The sequence below is a fragment of the Thamnophis elegans genome, chromosome 8 (genome assembly GCF_009769535.1).
Source record: "Thamnophis elegans isolate rThaEle1 chromosome 8, rThaEle1.pri, whole genome shotgun sequence".
NCBI lineage: Eukaryota > Metazoa > Chordata > Lepidosauria > Squamata > Colubridae > Thamnophis > Thamnophis elegans.
The window spans coordinates 37,500,983-37,518,830 of NC_045548.1; the positions used below are offsets into that span (position 1 = coordinate 37,500,983).

General features: G+C 34.5%; 1 protein-coding gene across 2 annotated transcripts in view; it reads left to right on the forward strand.

Annotated features, from left to right (window-relative positions):
* Window positions 1–17,848, forward strand: part of SNTG1 (syntrophin gamma 1) — a 136,671-nt gene that overhangs the window by 38,783 nt on the left and 80,040 nt on the right. For both annotated transcript variants that reach the window (XM_032222251.1, XM_032222252.1), the window contains exons 7-9: window positions 10,932–11,034; window positions 14,370–14,452; window positions 16,068–16,198. In XM_032222251.1, the coding sequence (XP_032078142.1) occupies window positions 10,932–11,034; window positions 14,370–14,452; window positions 16,068–16,198 (317 nt within the window). The remainder of the gene's footprint in view (window positions 1–10,931; window positions 11,035–14,369; window positions 14,453–16,067; window positions 16,199–17,848) is intronic.

The window sequence follows — 17,848 nt, forward strand, 5'->3', positions numbered from 1 at the left end:
AAATGTAGTCACATGACCGCTGTTGTGATAGTGTGTGCGCAAACATTATAACTTCAAAATCCAGTCATAATTAGTTTTGGGAAATGTCTATGGTAACTCTGAATGATTGTTAAGCAACTGTTGCAGGTACTGTATCTTAGAACAGTAATATGAGAGTCATTAAATAGGATCTTCCTTCTTCTATGAGACAAACAATATGTAACTTAAGATATGTTATAGAGACAGATAAATAGGTTATCGTTGCCTCTTCCCATGTAGAGGAACAAGTTAAATATAATTTGTAAGAATTTCAAAGAATTCTCATTTAGAAATCTAAATAATAATAGGTGGAAAGAAACTAAAGACTTAATTGTAAAGCAGCTTGATGGCTTACAGGTTTTGATAGCCCTAAGGAATGTAATTTTATTCTCTGTATGCTTTAATTTTCTTGATCAATAAAGCTTTGACTCTATTAATATGTATCTGTTAAATGATAGCTGTTGGATATGAGAACGAGATACTGTTTTCATCAAATCTTTTAAATTGAACATATTCTTCATGGTGATTTTTTAAATTGGTATCGCATTATAGTTTTCTTTCAGTACCGACTATAAAACTTGTCAAATATCTCATTTTAATAATTTCAAAATCCCTGATGGATTTTCATGATAGAACAATCCATTTTTATTTAGTTGGCAATAGCTATTTTTAAAGCCAGAGTAGTTTGAAACTCTTTAAGAGGAATATCCCATAGTTTTATTTTAAATATTGGGTTTAGGATGTAGCTTACCAGCATGTAAAGTATATTTGTATTTGTATCTAGCAATGTTTCAATCTATTTCTTTTCATATTTTCCCTGCTCCCCCAATAAGTGAAGATTGTTAAGCCTGGGACAAAGCCATGAGAAGACCTATTGAAAACCTCTCAATAGATACCTTTTTCAATCTTCAAGGTTCCATATATAGTTTAAATTTTTAAATGCAAAAATAGTATTTTGCTGGAGACAAAAGCATATGAAGAACAGAAGAACAATTGGGTATGTCTAGTTTTATGAAAAGAAGGACTAGGGTGACCTGATAGCAGTGTTCCAATATCTAAAGGGCTTCCACAAAGAAGATGTGGTCAACCTATTCTCCAAAGCACTGAGAAGAAAGGACAAGAAACAATGGATGGAGACAAGCAACGTAGAATTAAGGAGAAATTTCCTGACAGTTAGAATAGTTAATTGATGGAACAAATTAATTCCCTCCAGAAGCTTTAGATGCTCCAACACTGGAGGTTTTTAAGAAGAAATTGGAAAACCATATGTCTAAAATGGTATAGGGCATCTTGCCTGAGCATGGGGTTGGTCTAGAAGACTTCCAAGGTACCTTCCAAGTATATTATTCTATTATTCTGTTATATCTACTTGCATCTTTTTTGAAAGCTTCTCTTTGATAACAGAAAGAAGCAAGCTTGGATTTAGAGTCCTCTGAGATGGTACTCTATTCAAAGAAGCATAAATAAATTCTGTTTTTAAAATAAGCTTATTATAGAGAAGTGGAGGAAATAGCATAAACGCTGACAGATGATTTATTTACTATTTGAATTAGTTTTCAAATCTTGGCTAAGTTTTTAAAGTTCTGAAAGATTTTGTTCAAGCCAATTAAAAGAGCATAATGTGATTCTGTTTTGAGATATCTTAATTCAATTCTGGAATAAAGCATCAGTTTCTTTCACTACAACTGTTGGATGGAATCATCATGTCATATATAAGAAAGGCTTTTCTTGTTGTTCCACAGAGATAGGATTCACCCATACCTTCATGAAAAGCTTCTTGTAGCTTTCATTATGGCTATATTTTTTCCTAAAGAATTTGGCAAATGCATGCAGTCTCCAAGTGATCTAGAAGCATAGAGTAGTATTAATCAACTTTGTGGTTATGTTTCATTTTCTAAAGATCTATGTTTTAAAAGAAGCATTGCTTGTTTTTGAAAAAGAGGGCCAAGGAAACTTTGAGAAGAATGTAAAGAGGTTTTAATTACTTAGCATTTATGTCAGCTGTGATTTGAAAGGATTTGACCAGTTTTCATCTGAAACTGCTGTGAAAAGAACTATAATTTCAATGCTGTCATTTCATAGCGTCAACAACATTCTATTTTTCTTGTGACCTACATCTTTTTGCTGTACTTAAATATTTGTTTATGTTTATTATGCAGTAATGTAATAATTTTAAATGTAGACAAGCAAAGTATACAATGGAATTCAAATGATAAAAAACTTAACATTTTTTCCTGTAAAGCGCTGCGGGTAAGTATATAGGCCTAAGTGCTATTGTTATTGCTACTATATTGCAGTCCTGTACAGTGGTACAATTAATTTATGAGTACCCTTCCCACTGGAAAATAAATTATTTCATTGGAATTAGACTCAGTAGAAACAAAATTTACAATGTAGCCTTCAAGTTGGAAATTATAATGGACCTCCCACAAGGTGCTTATGACATAATTCTGGAATTCTGATGACTACCACCACCTCATGGTCACCCGGCCTTTTGCAACATCTCACTGTCATGTGACCGTGATTTACATTTTTGATGAAAAGCAGTGTTTTCAGCAAAAAATGTCCCATAGTGAACAATGGGTTTGTATAATGACTGCAGCTTTTGTTTAATGACTGTGTCTTTACTTAAGAATCACTATGATTCACTTAACAACTGTTGCAAAAAAACTCTCATAAAAAAGATTGGTCCCATAATGAACCATTTTATGACCATCATGACCTAGAACCATAATAAGCCGGGTCCATTTTGGTCATAAATTAAGGACTACCTGTACTTCAATCTATATGTCAAATAAAACTATGATATAAATGTATAAGTTTACAAAGTAAAATCATTTCTTCAGAAATAAGCAGTAGGATAACATTTAAAGCATATATTTAATTGGCAGTATAATAGCAATAGCAATAGCAGTAGACTTATATACCACTTCATAGGGCTTTCAGCCCTCTCTAAGCGGTTTACAGAGAGTCAGCATATTGCCCCCAACAATCTGGGTCCTCATTTTACCCACCTCGGAAGGATGGAAGGCTGAGTCAACCCTGAGCCGGTGGGATTTGAACCGCTGAACTGCTGATCTAGCAGTAGCCTGCAGTGCTGCATTTAACCACTGCGCCACCTAAGGCTGCTTACTTTAATGAAATTCCTAAATTTGACTTTCACTTTGAAGGTAATCCTATTCTAGTAAATCAGGAAAAAATGGTATTTGTTTGGCTTAAACCATCTTCTGTTAAAATGTTCAACTTGCATAACAATGGAAGAATGTAAATTGCTTGGGACTTCTCTCTTAGCATACTGAAATAATCAAAGCCTATTTTCTTTCCATCTGCTCTTTCTTTTCCATCCATTGTAATTTTTTTCTGGGCAGTGAATGTCAGGTCAGATGGTTAGAGCTTTGCATAAAAGCACCTTGCCCTTCAGGCATGATTGTTCTTTCTTTAAGAGAAGAATGTGGTTTTCTGGGGAAAAAAACACCAAAGACAACACTTGGGTTTCATATAGAGCTTTGGAACTATTGCATGTTTTGCACATATACTTTCTCAATCAAACTGCTCAGAAATACATGTAAGGAAGGCATTGCCTTGGTCTATTTGCAAGAGATTGTGATCCACATTTAGAGAAATGTTATGTTACAGTGTTGTTGTATTCTTTTGCTTTGATTTTTCTGCTGGGAATTTTTTTATATTTAATCAGCAGAATAAATAGGTTTGTGTGTGTTTTTAGTACCTTTTTCTTGTTTTAATCTGATTTCCACAGAGTTGCCTTGTTTTCAATTTTTGTATCAAACAAGCACATAGCTTCATTCTGATAAGCCATCTGTTACTTCTCCAATACAAGGCTAACATAACATAGTTCTGTCATTTTGGTGCCAGTTTGTCAACAATAAGTTAGTCATCTCGCACTAGGAACCCATATGGATATTAAATATCTGTCACTTATAAATTAATGTAGTTATGGTTACATCAAGAAGAATGTACAGTAAGTGGTTACTCTACCTTGAAAAACTAGCTAAACACAGAGAACTTTGTTATGAATTATAGCTTGATATGTAAAATGAATTGTTTAAATTAATCCAAGTCTCATAAAAGAAAAAATAGCTGTTTTGCATAGAATGATGACAAAGCACATTAAGACAATATATTACAGAAAGAGAGCTTTACATAAAAGAGAGCCAGTTTGGTCTAGTGATTAAGGCATTAGGCTAGAAAGTGGGAGACTTGAATTAGTCCAACTGGATGACCTTGGGCCAGTCACTCCCTTTCTCTCAGCACAACTCATCTCACAGGACTGTTGTTTTGTGGAAAATAGGAGGAGGAAGATGTGTTTGATGTGTTCACCACCTTGAGTTATTTGTAAAAACAATAAATAAATGATTAAAAAAATCTAAATAAATAAAGAGTAATGCTTCACAAAATCATTCAGAAGGTTGCTTTGTTCTCTTTACAGAACGGCACACACACATACACACACACACACAGACACACGTACGTACACATAAATACCCCTGAACATTATTGCAAAATGTAAAGTTAATTAAAGCTACTGGATTGTAAAGTGCCCAGAGCTGCTTGGGATAACATCGTGAGCAGCAAATCAATTTAATATTTAATAAATAAAGTTATAGATAGTTCCAACTGGTTTTGAAAGATAGGCACAGCATTGTTTTTTTTTACATATTTCAACATGAAATACTTCTATATTGCTGAATATTTGTGCATTTTTTCAATAAAAACAATCCTGAATATGTGTTTACATATTTAGGATTTAAATAGAATGTACACAATTGGATTTACCTGGGCATTTGTAAGGTTTCCTTTTATAGTTAATGACTATTCTTTTAGACTTTCATAGACTATTCTGATACAATTGTTAAATAGATACACCTAGAACCTGGGACTTCAGCTCCTAAACCTGGCTTCTGACCATGCCTGATGAAGAATTTTGGAACTACTCTCATAATGCATGTAAAGAGTATCAAGGAAGTTAAAGCTGGTCTATGGAATCATTTGTTGATTATTGCAATGGCAATTTAAATATCATGCCAGTAATTGAAACAGTAGATTCTTGTCTAGGGGAAAATGATAACTCAAATGATTCTATCTATAAAAACATGCCTCCAATAGAAACCATAGTTTGCATATTAATTAAGTGCCATCAAGGGTATCTTATACTAAGATTATTTTCTAATTAGGAATATGAAATGGAAGTAAAAGAAAAGTCGCAATGGGACAAAATTAAAGATAAATTGTAAGAAAAAACTATAATCTCCAAAGAGTGCAAATTGCCATGCAAATGTCTTCATATGTGCTGCTTTGTCTTCAAATGTTCTGATCAATAAATGCTAGTTACATTTATTGTAAATAGCTCTATAATACTGAACTAATAGCTTGTGTTTTTATAATTTGTCAATATGCAAATCTAGAAACATCTTTTATTTATAACAATTAAGCAGGGTTTTTTTCTCTCCCCCATGGATCTTAAACAAAAAAATCTAATTTAGGAAACAAATAAATATATTTGTTGAATGTTATATTATATAAACACACACAGATACATGCACATATATCCCACCCAAATAAATTATACAATTATTGCATGTTTTATTAAAACTATTCATATTAACACTATAGGAAAATTTCTGCTATGTTCTATGCAGGATAATACTCATATTCCCAGATTACATTAGTTTCTGAATTGCAGCTGCCATCATTATGTTAAATATGATTATGGACATTATAATCTATAAATATTACCAGTTATGATTAATCCTACACTTATAGAAGAAAAGTGATTCTTCTTTCAGATAAATAAAACAGGTTGATTGAAAGATGACATTGTAAGTTTCACTCTAAAGGTGCAAGTTAGTAGAAAGTATTTCAACAAGTTGCTTTTCCTTGATATGCATTGGATGTTTTAAACTGCAGTTCATCTTTATGTTTTGCCTAATCGAAATGGAGCTAAAAATATATTTATGAGATTCAATGTGTTGCTGATATAACTGCTTACAAATGTGCAAAAATGTATATGAGAGGAAGCAAAATCTACTTTCAAGAGGTTTACCATCCCTGCACAGCAAATGCAGCATAATTATTCATCTGTACATGAAAGGCTATCATTATGTGGATGGATTTAAGAAATCAGGAAAGCAAATTTCATATGGTTTGCAAGTGATTTTTTTTTACTGCAGTACAGAAGTATCTTTCTCAGCAAATTCTGAAGACAGAACGGCCTTCACTATGAACCAAGATAGCTTCAAATATTTATCAGTACCATTACTTCAGAAACAGATCTGTCAAAGGATTTGGGTTTATGCCATTGTCAAGTTCTGAAGTAAGGGATGAGGGGAAAATTCATTGATGTTTTAAAAGGTTTTTGTTTTACCAATTAAGTTATTTCTCAATAAGAACTTTTTGAATTTACGAAACTGAATTTCAAGATTAGTATAGGAAGTGGCTTATAAGTAAAGCTGACTAATATATGTTAATCCAAACAATCCCATTTTGAGAACAGTGATATTTTGCCATATTATAACTGCTGAGACATATGGTTGACATCTTTATTAAATATTTTAAATGTATTCATATTCATTTCAGTGTCCAAAGAATAAGAAAACTATTTCCAAATACTTTGAGAGCAGCTTCATAACTAAGATCACTATTCTCTATAGGGAATCCCAGATAAACTTTATCTATCTTATCCTGGAGAAATTATCTGGCAGAAAGCATGACAGTGACTTTTGCTTCTTTTATCTGATCAGGATCCATATATATTCTGAGTTTTTCAATGTCATGTTTCTATATGTACCATCCATCCTTTCTTGTGATTGAGGAAGCATGTGCATGTGTTTGTGTGTGAGCTGTCATGGTGATTTCTCACTTATGGTCAGGATGGAGTTTAGTCTAAGAAAAGGGATATATTGCATCCTGTCTGTGAGCTGATGAAAAATCTGTACAGTGTGGTTGTTTATGAAAGTGCCAGTTATTGGATTCTTTGACCCAGAAACTGCAAGTACTGATATCAAAGAAGCAAGTAAAAAATTAACATGGGACAGTTATAACTCAACATCAGCTCCAAAACAGGCAGAGTAAACTTATTAGAAGGCGACATTGAAATGCAAAGATTATTTAAGAGACATGGTGCACATTTAAGTTCATTCTAAATGCTCCTTGAGACACTGTATTTCCAACTTATGACAAAATAAGGAAAAGTTGCTATCTTGTTCGTGGTTACCTGGAAAGTAAATTATATTGATACATACACTATTTAAATTTGAAAAATCTTCAAAGTTCAGAACTTTCTTTTTATTTTATTTTTTATCTTTTATTTTCACTTCCAGATTCATTTCTTAAGTAACCTAATAGAATGCTGTATTGTATTGCTAATTAATCTTGATTCTTCCCCCACCCCCAGTGGTAGTATATATAGTTTGACTCTAACAATATTTTGCTTTTGGTCATGGACACTCAACTGCAAAGGTTATTTCATTCATAATAATGAATGATTCACATGTGTTTAATTTACTGCTTCTCAGAAAAATATAAGGAAAAAAGTGCTATTAAATAGTTTGTGTAGGCAGTAACTGCCTAGATCCCAAATTGCTTTCTTTGCTTTAATATGATGTGTATTGCAAAACATACAAATTGTGAACTTAATTAACTGAACAAAATTTGGCCTTTAAACTGATATTTATGAGGGGGAAAGCTAAACTAGATAAAATATTAATTGGTAATGCACTTCCAATTTTATAGGAAATATATGTACCTATTTCCAAAATGCATTCTTGTTGGTTGAGAGCTATGGAGATATACAGTATATTAAACTTCTTGTAGCAGAGTTTAAATATTGTGAAATATATGATGAAAAGTAATTATTAATGCAAATACAAAGCACCAGTGGAAAAGTTGTATCCTATTTTTAAAGAAAAGTAGCAATTAACTGATAAATAAATCATCTCCATCTATCTTTCCTACCAACTATTAAAAGCTGCTGTCAGCCACTTTTGGACATTGTCTTTTCACTAAGTCCCTCCCAGTCAAACAGCAGAAATTCATACGGTATCACTAGTCCAGTGTGGTTAGATATGCAAATATCAGAGATAGAGGACTTGACTTGGTTGCAAAGCAATTCTGCAGTTGCAAATTGTAGTATTCATGCTAAGACAACTACTCTTCATTGTGTGCATGGAAAATATAGTCTCACAAAACACAAAATAAGATTGAATAAGCTAAAAGGATCATGCAAGTTATCCAATCAGCTAAAAGAAGAAAACAATGTTAAGCCATGGAAGGTCAGGCCTAAGGTAAACCGAGACAGTGAGAGAAGAGGGAGAACATTAAGGAGAGCTATAAATACAGGCTTTGAAATGGTCTAGTTGGAGAGGAATTCTGGGAGTTGAATTCCACAAGTCTTAAAGTTGCCAAGGTTGAAGACTCCTAGTCTAGGAATGTGGCAGTGAACTCATTTACTATGGGATACAGATTTTGCAGGAGATTCACGTTAATCTTAATTTGATTTAATTTAAATTTAATTTAATTTAAGCAAAAAAACAAAACCAGAAGGAATGTGATAGCATCTTTTAAAACACATTTTAATAAGATATATTTTTGTGAGCTGCAGCTTATTCCATCAGAAGTAGAAGGGTTAGATTGATGTAGGATTCAAATTTAGTGGGTGGGGCAAAAGGGAAGGGAGGACAGGTTGGATATGTAGATCCAGGATTACACATGAGAAATAACCACTTAACAATTACTATAATATGTTAAAACCCATTATTCAGACCTGATATTGCCTGCAAGTACAGTTGCAAGAAAAAGTATGTGAACCCCTTGGGATTACGTGGAGTTTTGCATGAATTGGTCATAAAATGTGCTCTGAACTTCATCTAAGTCACAACAATAGAAAAACACAGTCTGCTGAAAATAATACTACACAAACATTAGATGTTGCCATGGTTTAATTGCACATAACATGTAAACATTCACAGTGCAGGGAGGAAAAAGTATGTGAACCATTGGACTTAATAACTGGTTGACCCTCCTTTGGCAGCAATAACCTCAACCAAACATTTCCTGTAGTTGCAGATCAGACCTGCACAACGATCTGGAGTAATTTTGGACCACTCTTCTTCACAAAACTGTTTCAGTGTAGCAATATTCTTGGGATGTCTGGTGTGAATTGCTCTCTTAAGGTCATGCCACAGCATTTCAATCGGGTTGAGGTCAGGACTCTGACTGGGCCACTCCAGAGGACGTATTCTGTGCTGTTGAAGCCATTTTTGTGTTGACTTACTTGTATGCTTTGGGTCCTTGTCCTGTTGCATCACCCATCCTCTGTGGAGCTTCAGTTGGCGCACAGATGGTCATATGTTTTCCTGCAAAATGTCTTGATAAACTCTGGAATTCATTTTTCCATCAATGACAACAATCCGTCCAGGCCCTAAGGCAGCAAAGCAGCCCCAAACCATGATGCTCCCTCCGCCATATTTTACAGTGGCAATGAGGTTTTGATGTTGGTGTGCTGTGCTTTTTTTTCTCCACACATAACATTGTGTGTTTTTCCCAAACAACTCAATTTTGGTTTCATCTGTCCACAGTATATTTTGCCAGTAGTGCTGTGGAACATCCAGGTGCTCTTTGCAAACTTCAAACATGCTGCAATATTTTTTTTGGACAGCAATGGCTTCCTCCGTGGTGTCCTCCCATGTACTCCATTCTTGTTTAATGTTTTCCTTATTGTAGATATGTCAACAAAAATGTTAGCATGTGCCAGAGATTTCTGTAGGTCTTTAGCTGACACTCTAGGATTCTTCTTTACCTCATGAAGCATTCTGCGCTGTGCTCTTACAGTCATTTTTACAGGACGACCACACCTAGGGAGAGTAGCAACAGTGCTAAACTTTCTCCATTTGTAGACAGTCTGTCTTACTGTGGACACATGAACATCAAGGCTTTTGGAGATACTTTTGTAACCCTTTCCAGCTTCATGCAAGTCAACAATTCTTGATCATAGGTCTTCTGAGAGCTCTTTTCTGCGAGGCATGGTTCACATCAGACAGGTCTTCTTGAAACCAGTAAACCCAAAATAGGTGTGTGTTTTTAAAGGGCAGAACAGCTGTCAGCAACACATCCAATATCATCACACAAATTGGAGTCAAGGTTGGCTCACGCCTGGCTCCAATTAGCTCTTGGAGAAGTCATTAGGCTAGGGGCTCACATACTTTTTCCTCCCTGCACTGTGAATGTTTACATGTTATGTGCAATTAAACCATGGCAACATCTAATATTTGTGTAGTATTATTTTCAGCAGACTGTGTTTTTCTATTGTTGTGTCTTAGATGAAGTTCAGAGCACATATTATGACCAATTCATGCAAAACTCCTTCACATACTTTTTCTTGCAATTGTATGTGACTTCATCTATTTCTCACCCAGGGGTGGTGTGAAGATTCTATGTTTCCAAAAGAGTCCCTTTGAGTTCTGCTTGGAGTGTCCTGAATGATTGAAATGGTCTGTCCTTGTTTTGAGTTTTGGTGTCTCAAATTAGAGGTTTTGAAGACAAGGTGTTTATTTCGCTTGGTAACAGTTCCAGGATCAAGCTTTTTAAAGATCTTGTGGAGTTTTGATGATATAAACTCCATTTTTTAAATCCCATTCTTTCGAAATTTCTGAGAGTTGTTCAAATCTATATGCAATGAAGGTTGGGGTTTTTTGTTTTGGTCAAGCAGAAATTTAGGTTGTATATATACTTTAAAAAAAATCATTGAAGAATTCAAAAGAAAGTCTAAAGATAGCAAAGATGTTATTCAATCTCACTTTACAGTTTGCTTCTTCAGTTAAATAAGCAAGATAGGAAAGCTAAATCCCAATATTGTGCCAAAAAGAATGTTGTTTCAGTTCTTTTCATTTATTCCTTAGGTCCAGGTTCTTCGGAATGCTGGAGAAGAGGTAACCCTAACTGTGTCCTTTCTCAAAAGAGCGCCTGCATTTCTGAAACTGCCCCTTAATGAAGATTGTGCATGTAAGCATAAAAAAGGTTTTGAAACAAGTATCTACTGTTCTTAGGAACTCCTTTCGCAATCCTACTTTAAAGGCTGATCTCAATAGTCATTGGTACTTGTCAGTTGTCACAATACAAAATTTATTACCCTTTCTTTGGAAAAGCAGGATAGACAAACTATTAAAAAATGATCCTGTCTCTGGCCGCCTTTTGGTAGATTTGACATCTATGCAGTCACAGCTATTCCCAGTACATTTTTTCCTCTCCTGAAAATATTTCAGAAGGAGTTTTTCTTTATCACCTGTATTTTATTACAACATGAAATGTAATCTTTGCTTGAAAAGTATGTCTTCTCTTGTGATTAAAATTTGCTGTGAGGATGGTTAGAATTTATCATTTGTCTAGAGATCTTGCACTTTATATGCAAGAACTGTGGTGGCACAGTGGGAACCCTGCAGTGGCAGGTTCCGGATCGCCCACATGGTTGTGTGCGATGTACATGCACATTCATGCAGCGTGTGCATGCAACATACCTGCCAGAGACGCCTACACAATGGTCCAGCTGCTCGGTGGAGTGTCACGCAGGTGCTGTACATGGCGTGTGCGGACACACCGAAGGCTTTAAAGAACAGGTAAGGAGCTCGGGCGGGCAGGTGGGCCCTCAAGAGCACCTTACTGGAACGGTACCCAGTGCTCCGGGCAGGCTCCAGTATGCCCGTACCGGGTTGTACTTCCTGCAACGCACCACTGGAACCCTGATGCTACACTGGTTAGAATGCAGTATTTCAGGCAAACTCTGCCCACTGCCAGGAGTTCGAACCTGACTGGCTCAAAGTTGATTCAGCCTTCCATCTTTCCAAGGTTGGTGAAATGAAGACCTAAACAACTTAGAGAATGCTATAAAGCAATATGAAGCAGTGTATGTCTAAGCGCTATTGCTATTGCCATATTTTGGTCAGCACTCACAGGGAAGTTGAAGTGGTTTATCTTCACTCTGCAACCAAGGCTATCTTGAAGATTTTTCAATGTGAATAGTTGTGTACTTTAAGAGATAGTTCTGTTTACATGATTTTTTTTCAGGTTTCTAATACTTAGTATTTAAATTTCTACTGAACTGGTAGAAACAAGAACTACAGCATGACTTAAGTCTTTGATTTAGTTGCACATTAACCAGAAAATTATTACTTGCTGTTTTATTGACTAATGCATGCTTCATATTTTCATGCCTTGGGGAAAAGATTATAGAATCAGGAAACATTTGAAACAATAGGGTAAAGCAAAATGCTCCTTTTATCCTAGACTGGAATAAATTGCAGAATACTGAGTATTTTGTTCCAAACATAACCACACTCCAAACAGCATATCCTCAGCATTCCTGAGTCCCTTGGGAATATGGTGGCATACAAGTGTAATAAACATTGAACATATCCAAGTTCAGAATCTTGTAAATTCCTATTAGCATATCTGGATATAAGTGGACATTGGACTTGAAAAATATTCTTGATACATTAAAAATGGATGAGATGGTTGAAGGCAGTTACTGGAATATCATTGAAAGACTTATAGGTATTACTAAAACTGGTTGATACAGACATTTATCAATAACCTCCCAATAGAACCTAATTAATTAACTAATTAGCATATATTGAATATCAAATTGTGTTTAAGCTTAATGACATTTGCTCATGCAAGCCAACTTTATAGCCTACTAGACAAACCATGACCTTTTGGGTCATTGTTTCAGAGATAAGAAATGTAATAGCTAAATAGAATGACCAAGGGCAAAAAACCAATGGGAATGGAAACAACTTCTGACTTCCCTGCAAGCTTGACCATACCTGACATCCCTCTGGCACCTATGGAGGGTCTGGTCTACCTGATTTCCAGTGGCCAAAACAGGGACTGGTCTACTGGCCTATGGAGGGTTAGAGCAGGATCAGTCTACTGAACTTCTGGGTGTTAGTATGGCAGTGTAGCACTATTGAAGCTATCAATCCCATGGGAGTCATGGGTCTTGGATATTGGGAACATTTTAAAATTTGCCTTTTAAGATACCATGGTTCAAAAATTGTTGCCCTATGATGTATTGTTTCTTCCAGCTAAAGGTTACATTCATAAGAGTTCCAGTAGCATATAGATGTCTTGGGTTGTTTGAAGTTGGATTGTTTGAAGTTGGCACATATCAGCAAAATCTAGATAAAATTAACCATATTTTGCTTGAGTATCAAACCGAAGCTAGCATCTTCTCCCAGAATACCAGAACTCTGATAATGAAAGGCAACTCGCAAGTTATCTATACTACAGTGACCTTTCCCAGGCTGAGGAAGTATTTCTTCAAAGCCAGTCCCATATGCTACTATTGGCACAATTATAGGTCAGGTTTACTAACATTCTATCAATAGAACGTATCTGCCCATGTGCCTCTGGAGAAATGGAAACTAGCCAACTTGTGCGGTTTCATTGCAAATTTTACAGGGATCTGCATATATTCATTCAGATTCCATCTATAGTATTAACCAATACAGTGGCCAAATTCTATGTGGTTGCGGTGAAAATGTAGCAATATTTAGTGCAAATGTGATTAATTTTGCACCCTGGACTTATTTTATCAATTTTTCTGTCTTATTAATTCAACTAATTATAAATTATAATTCAATTATAATTTATAAATTCAACTAATTTTATTTTATTCTCCTTGTTCAAGTTCTTTTAAATTACTGATCTTTGATCATAACAATAAATTGGATTTTATTTGAAACACATTTTGTCAGCATATGGACATTGCAGTTAATGGTAACTAATCTAAAATGGAATGTCAACATTTCCAAATATTTTCTGGCAAGGGAAGAATGCTGGTTATTCTTACATACTAAATCAAAATTTGCTGCTCTTTACAAATAAAGCCACTCAGTTTTTAATTTCGTTTAACATGATAGTGTACCATTCAAAATATGTCTTAAATATAAAACAAATAAAGGCTGTCCTCAGGGTACACATATGACTACTTCATGCTCTTAATGCATTTTATTTTCCTGAGTTGGTTATTTGGGGGAGGGAAATTTAGCAGATCAGAGATTTTGCAAGCAGATTAAATATTGGGCCTTCTAACATCCTATCATTGAAAATTATTTTTTTTAAAAAACCAATGATTAAAATGAATATTGTAGTAAGTTACATGAGTGTCCTACATGAAATTCTCACATCAAAGATTGGTATCAATGCAACACTCCACAAAGCAGAGAAAATACTCTTCCTTCATCTGTTGCTGACTTCTAACCATGCTAGATAAATGTCAGTTTCGACTAGAAAGTTTTTATAACTCAGACATGTATTTAAATAGATTATATTTTTATTAGGTGTCCCTAGTGATCAAAGTAGTGGCACATCCTCACCTCTGTGTGACAGTGGTTTACATCTTAACTATCATCCCAATAATACGGTAAGAGAATGATTTATGAGACTGTCAAGAACTTGAAAATGTTTTTGATTAAGAAGTATGAACACAATCTAAGAGCATGTTAACAGTTTATTTTACATGAATTGAAACGGAGGTTGCTTAATATATGAATATGATTGGAAATGTTTTTATCCCAGTGCTGGAAGTATACAGTAAAATAGTAAATATTCAGTAGTGTTTTTACTGTTTGTTAATATACAATAGGAATCTCTCTAATTTGTAAAGCCAATATAAACAAGCCTTCCCTCTTAACTGTGCTAATTGGTGATGATGGGATACAGAGGATTAGGACTGTGAGAGATATTGTTAATGATTTTTCTCATGGTTAATATATTATAGTACTCAGTGACCCAGACACTCAAGAAACAACAATAATCAAAATTCTTTACATTTAGCATTATTATTCAGCAAGTTTCTAAAACAGGCTAGATGGAGTCAATCAGGAATATCTTCATTTTTGTTTTCTACATTTCACAAATGTAACTTTTCCTGGGGTCTTTGCATTTTTTTCATACTTTGTGTGTTTGGGGCCTCAATACATCCTATTTTTTCCCTTTGATCACAATAATATGTTGATATTAGAGAGTGCACAAGTGTGTGATGTGTTTCTTTTATAGTGAATACTCAGAATTTTCTTCTTCAAATAAGGAAGGACCTCTGACACTCAGACCTGAATATCATCCCATTGATTGAAACACCTAACTCTAATTTTCCCTTCAAATTAACTATAATCCTAGATGTTTTCATGCTTTTGCCACATAAAAACCTTTAGCTTTGGATCTCATTTGTTTATTGGGTTATCTTTTTTAGGACTTGTTTTAGGACTTGTTTGCAGAACAGATAATTTTAAGTAATATTTATATGGAAATATTGAACATTCAAAAGGATTCACATACTTTTAAGCACTACTATATATAATTAAGCTAAAGTTTTTGATATGATTCAAAACTATGAAAATGCTGAGATTAGGCCAGAATGAGTTTTAGACTCCATTAAAATATTCAACAACCAATTTATTTATTCATAGTGAAATATTGATGGATTGGTTGAATCTTGGTGTTGACTCTTTACAGCCATGTAGATAGATATCTCCATCAGGTCCCTAAGTTTCAGATCTTCCCTTTATATACTTGCATCACTACTGCATTGGAGTCCATCTACCTTATTGATTTTATCTTCTCTTTTTTTCTCAGTAATAGATCCTTCTTTTGACAACTAGATGTCAAAAGTAGTATAATTTGAAGCTGGTCATTTGTTTCTCAAGTGAGAATTCTGGGATGATTTGTTTGATGATACATCTGTTTTTTTTCCCCTTGGCTGTTCACAGTATTCTCAGGAGTCTGCTTGAAAACAATAAAAAATATTTACTTTCACTCAATTATAAGGTGTCAAAAAGTGCTAGAATTTAATTAGGGTGTACTTAATTTTGGTAGGGTATAATGAAACACAACTTGACAAAACCTAATGATATTTCAGTTGAGAGGCAAATCTAAGGGCCATGCATGTGGGCAAGAACAATGAAACAGACTAAATATTTATTAATTGTAAATACTTATTACAAAGTAAAACATCAAACATTTTTGACATCTGTGTTCAGGATACGCTTTCGTGTTCTTCATGGCCGACATCTTCAGGTGTTAGATGGGAAAAGAGGTGGTGTGACCTCCGATTAATACCTCTTCTTCATTCAAGATTTTCTCAGTATCTCCCAGGATCAGATATGTGCAGGTAAGTAGATAACATCGAGTGGTGATGATGTGATGGTTGTTGATAACGATGATAATCTGCTATTCTGTGATACAACTGTTATGAGTGATTGGTTGATTTGGATTAACAAGTTCTACATTTCCTATTTTTAGTCTGTACATCAATTAAATTGAATGGATGGACAAGTTGCAAAATTTCCAATTGGCAAAGCTAAAGACAGGTTGAGATCTTGAACCATGGTCTTCCTCCATGGCTACTTAGATCCATTATATTTCTTTAGGCTAAGTGCCAAAAAGACTATTAGCTGAAGACTTTGCATTCAGTTTGCTTTGCATTCTGTAGAATTCACAATTACTTATTACTTCGAGTCACTCAATCAATCCACAATGTATTCTAGCAGTCACCATAGATGTGCCAGACAGTGATATGGAACATTTGGATGGTTTTCCATTCCCTTACATTAATGGATATGTCATAGGTTATCCTTTAATTTTACTTTGATCTATTATTATAACACTGGAATCATAAAATTATACAGCTAAACTTCAAATTAAACTCTAACTCTTTCCCTGATTAATTTTTGAAACAAAAATCATTATCATCACAAAAATTCAGCTCTGCCAGCCAAAATGAGAGCTTGTTTTACATTATTCAGGCTGGATTGGGTAAAAGTGCTATTTTTTCATATAAAATATAATAATAGTTTTGGTTTTGCCATTGATGTATCACTTTTTACCTGTTTTATCTATACTTGTATTGAATTTTGTAATTGTAAGCTTACATACATGCTCATCACCTTATTTCTTTTTTTGGGGAGAAGCAATATTATAAGAATACAGATGATGAGTAAGGAATAATAAAATATTCTAATGTTCCATCTACCCTGGATACATAGACCTGTAGATTTTGCATACCTTGCTACTTTTTTCTTTGTATAGGGCAGAGGTGGTGAACGATGGCCCCTTTATGACTTGCAGACTTCAACTCCCAGAATTTCTGAGCCGGCATGGCTCACAAGTGATAAAAGGGCCATCATTATCCACCCCTGGTATAGGAGAATGGCAATGGCATTCTTCCATTTGCCAGGTAGAGATGCAGTCTTTGCATATTTGCTAAAACATCACAGGCATTCCATAATTTATATTTTGACATTTCACAGTTTACCCTCTCTAATCCTGAAACATTGCCGATTTTCAACATTCTTACCACATTTGTGATTTCTTTTTAATCATTTATTTTTCTAAGTCACAAAGATTTTCAGCGTTCATTCCATTTTTACTACCTGACACATTGAAATCATTCCCACACAATTTTCTAAAATATTTCTTCCTGCATTCCCTCACTTAGGTCTCAGCCTAAAATATTTCATCAATTCTTTATAAATAAATATTCCCTTATTTAATGTTAGATAACTTTTGAGGAGGTAGATATGATAGAATGAACACGGAAGCACAATTGGGGTAAAGGCTAAATTTTCAAGGCTGGAACCAAAAAGATTGATATCACATAGAGCTATTATCAAGACACAGGTCAAGTGCTCTCCAAAGTTGAGAAATGAGAAGTCCATTACTATGTAAGGACCACAAAAGGGAAAGATAGATTTAAACCCTGGAGTAATAATATATAGCTGGCTGAATTGCTGGATTCTACAGCAGCTGATCTTTATTATTG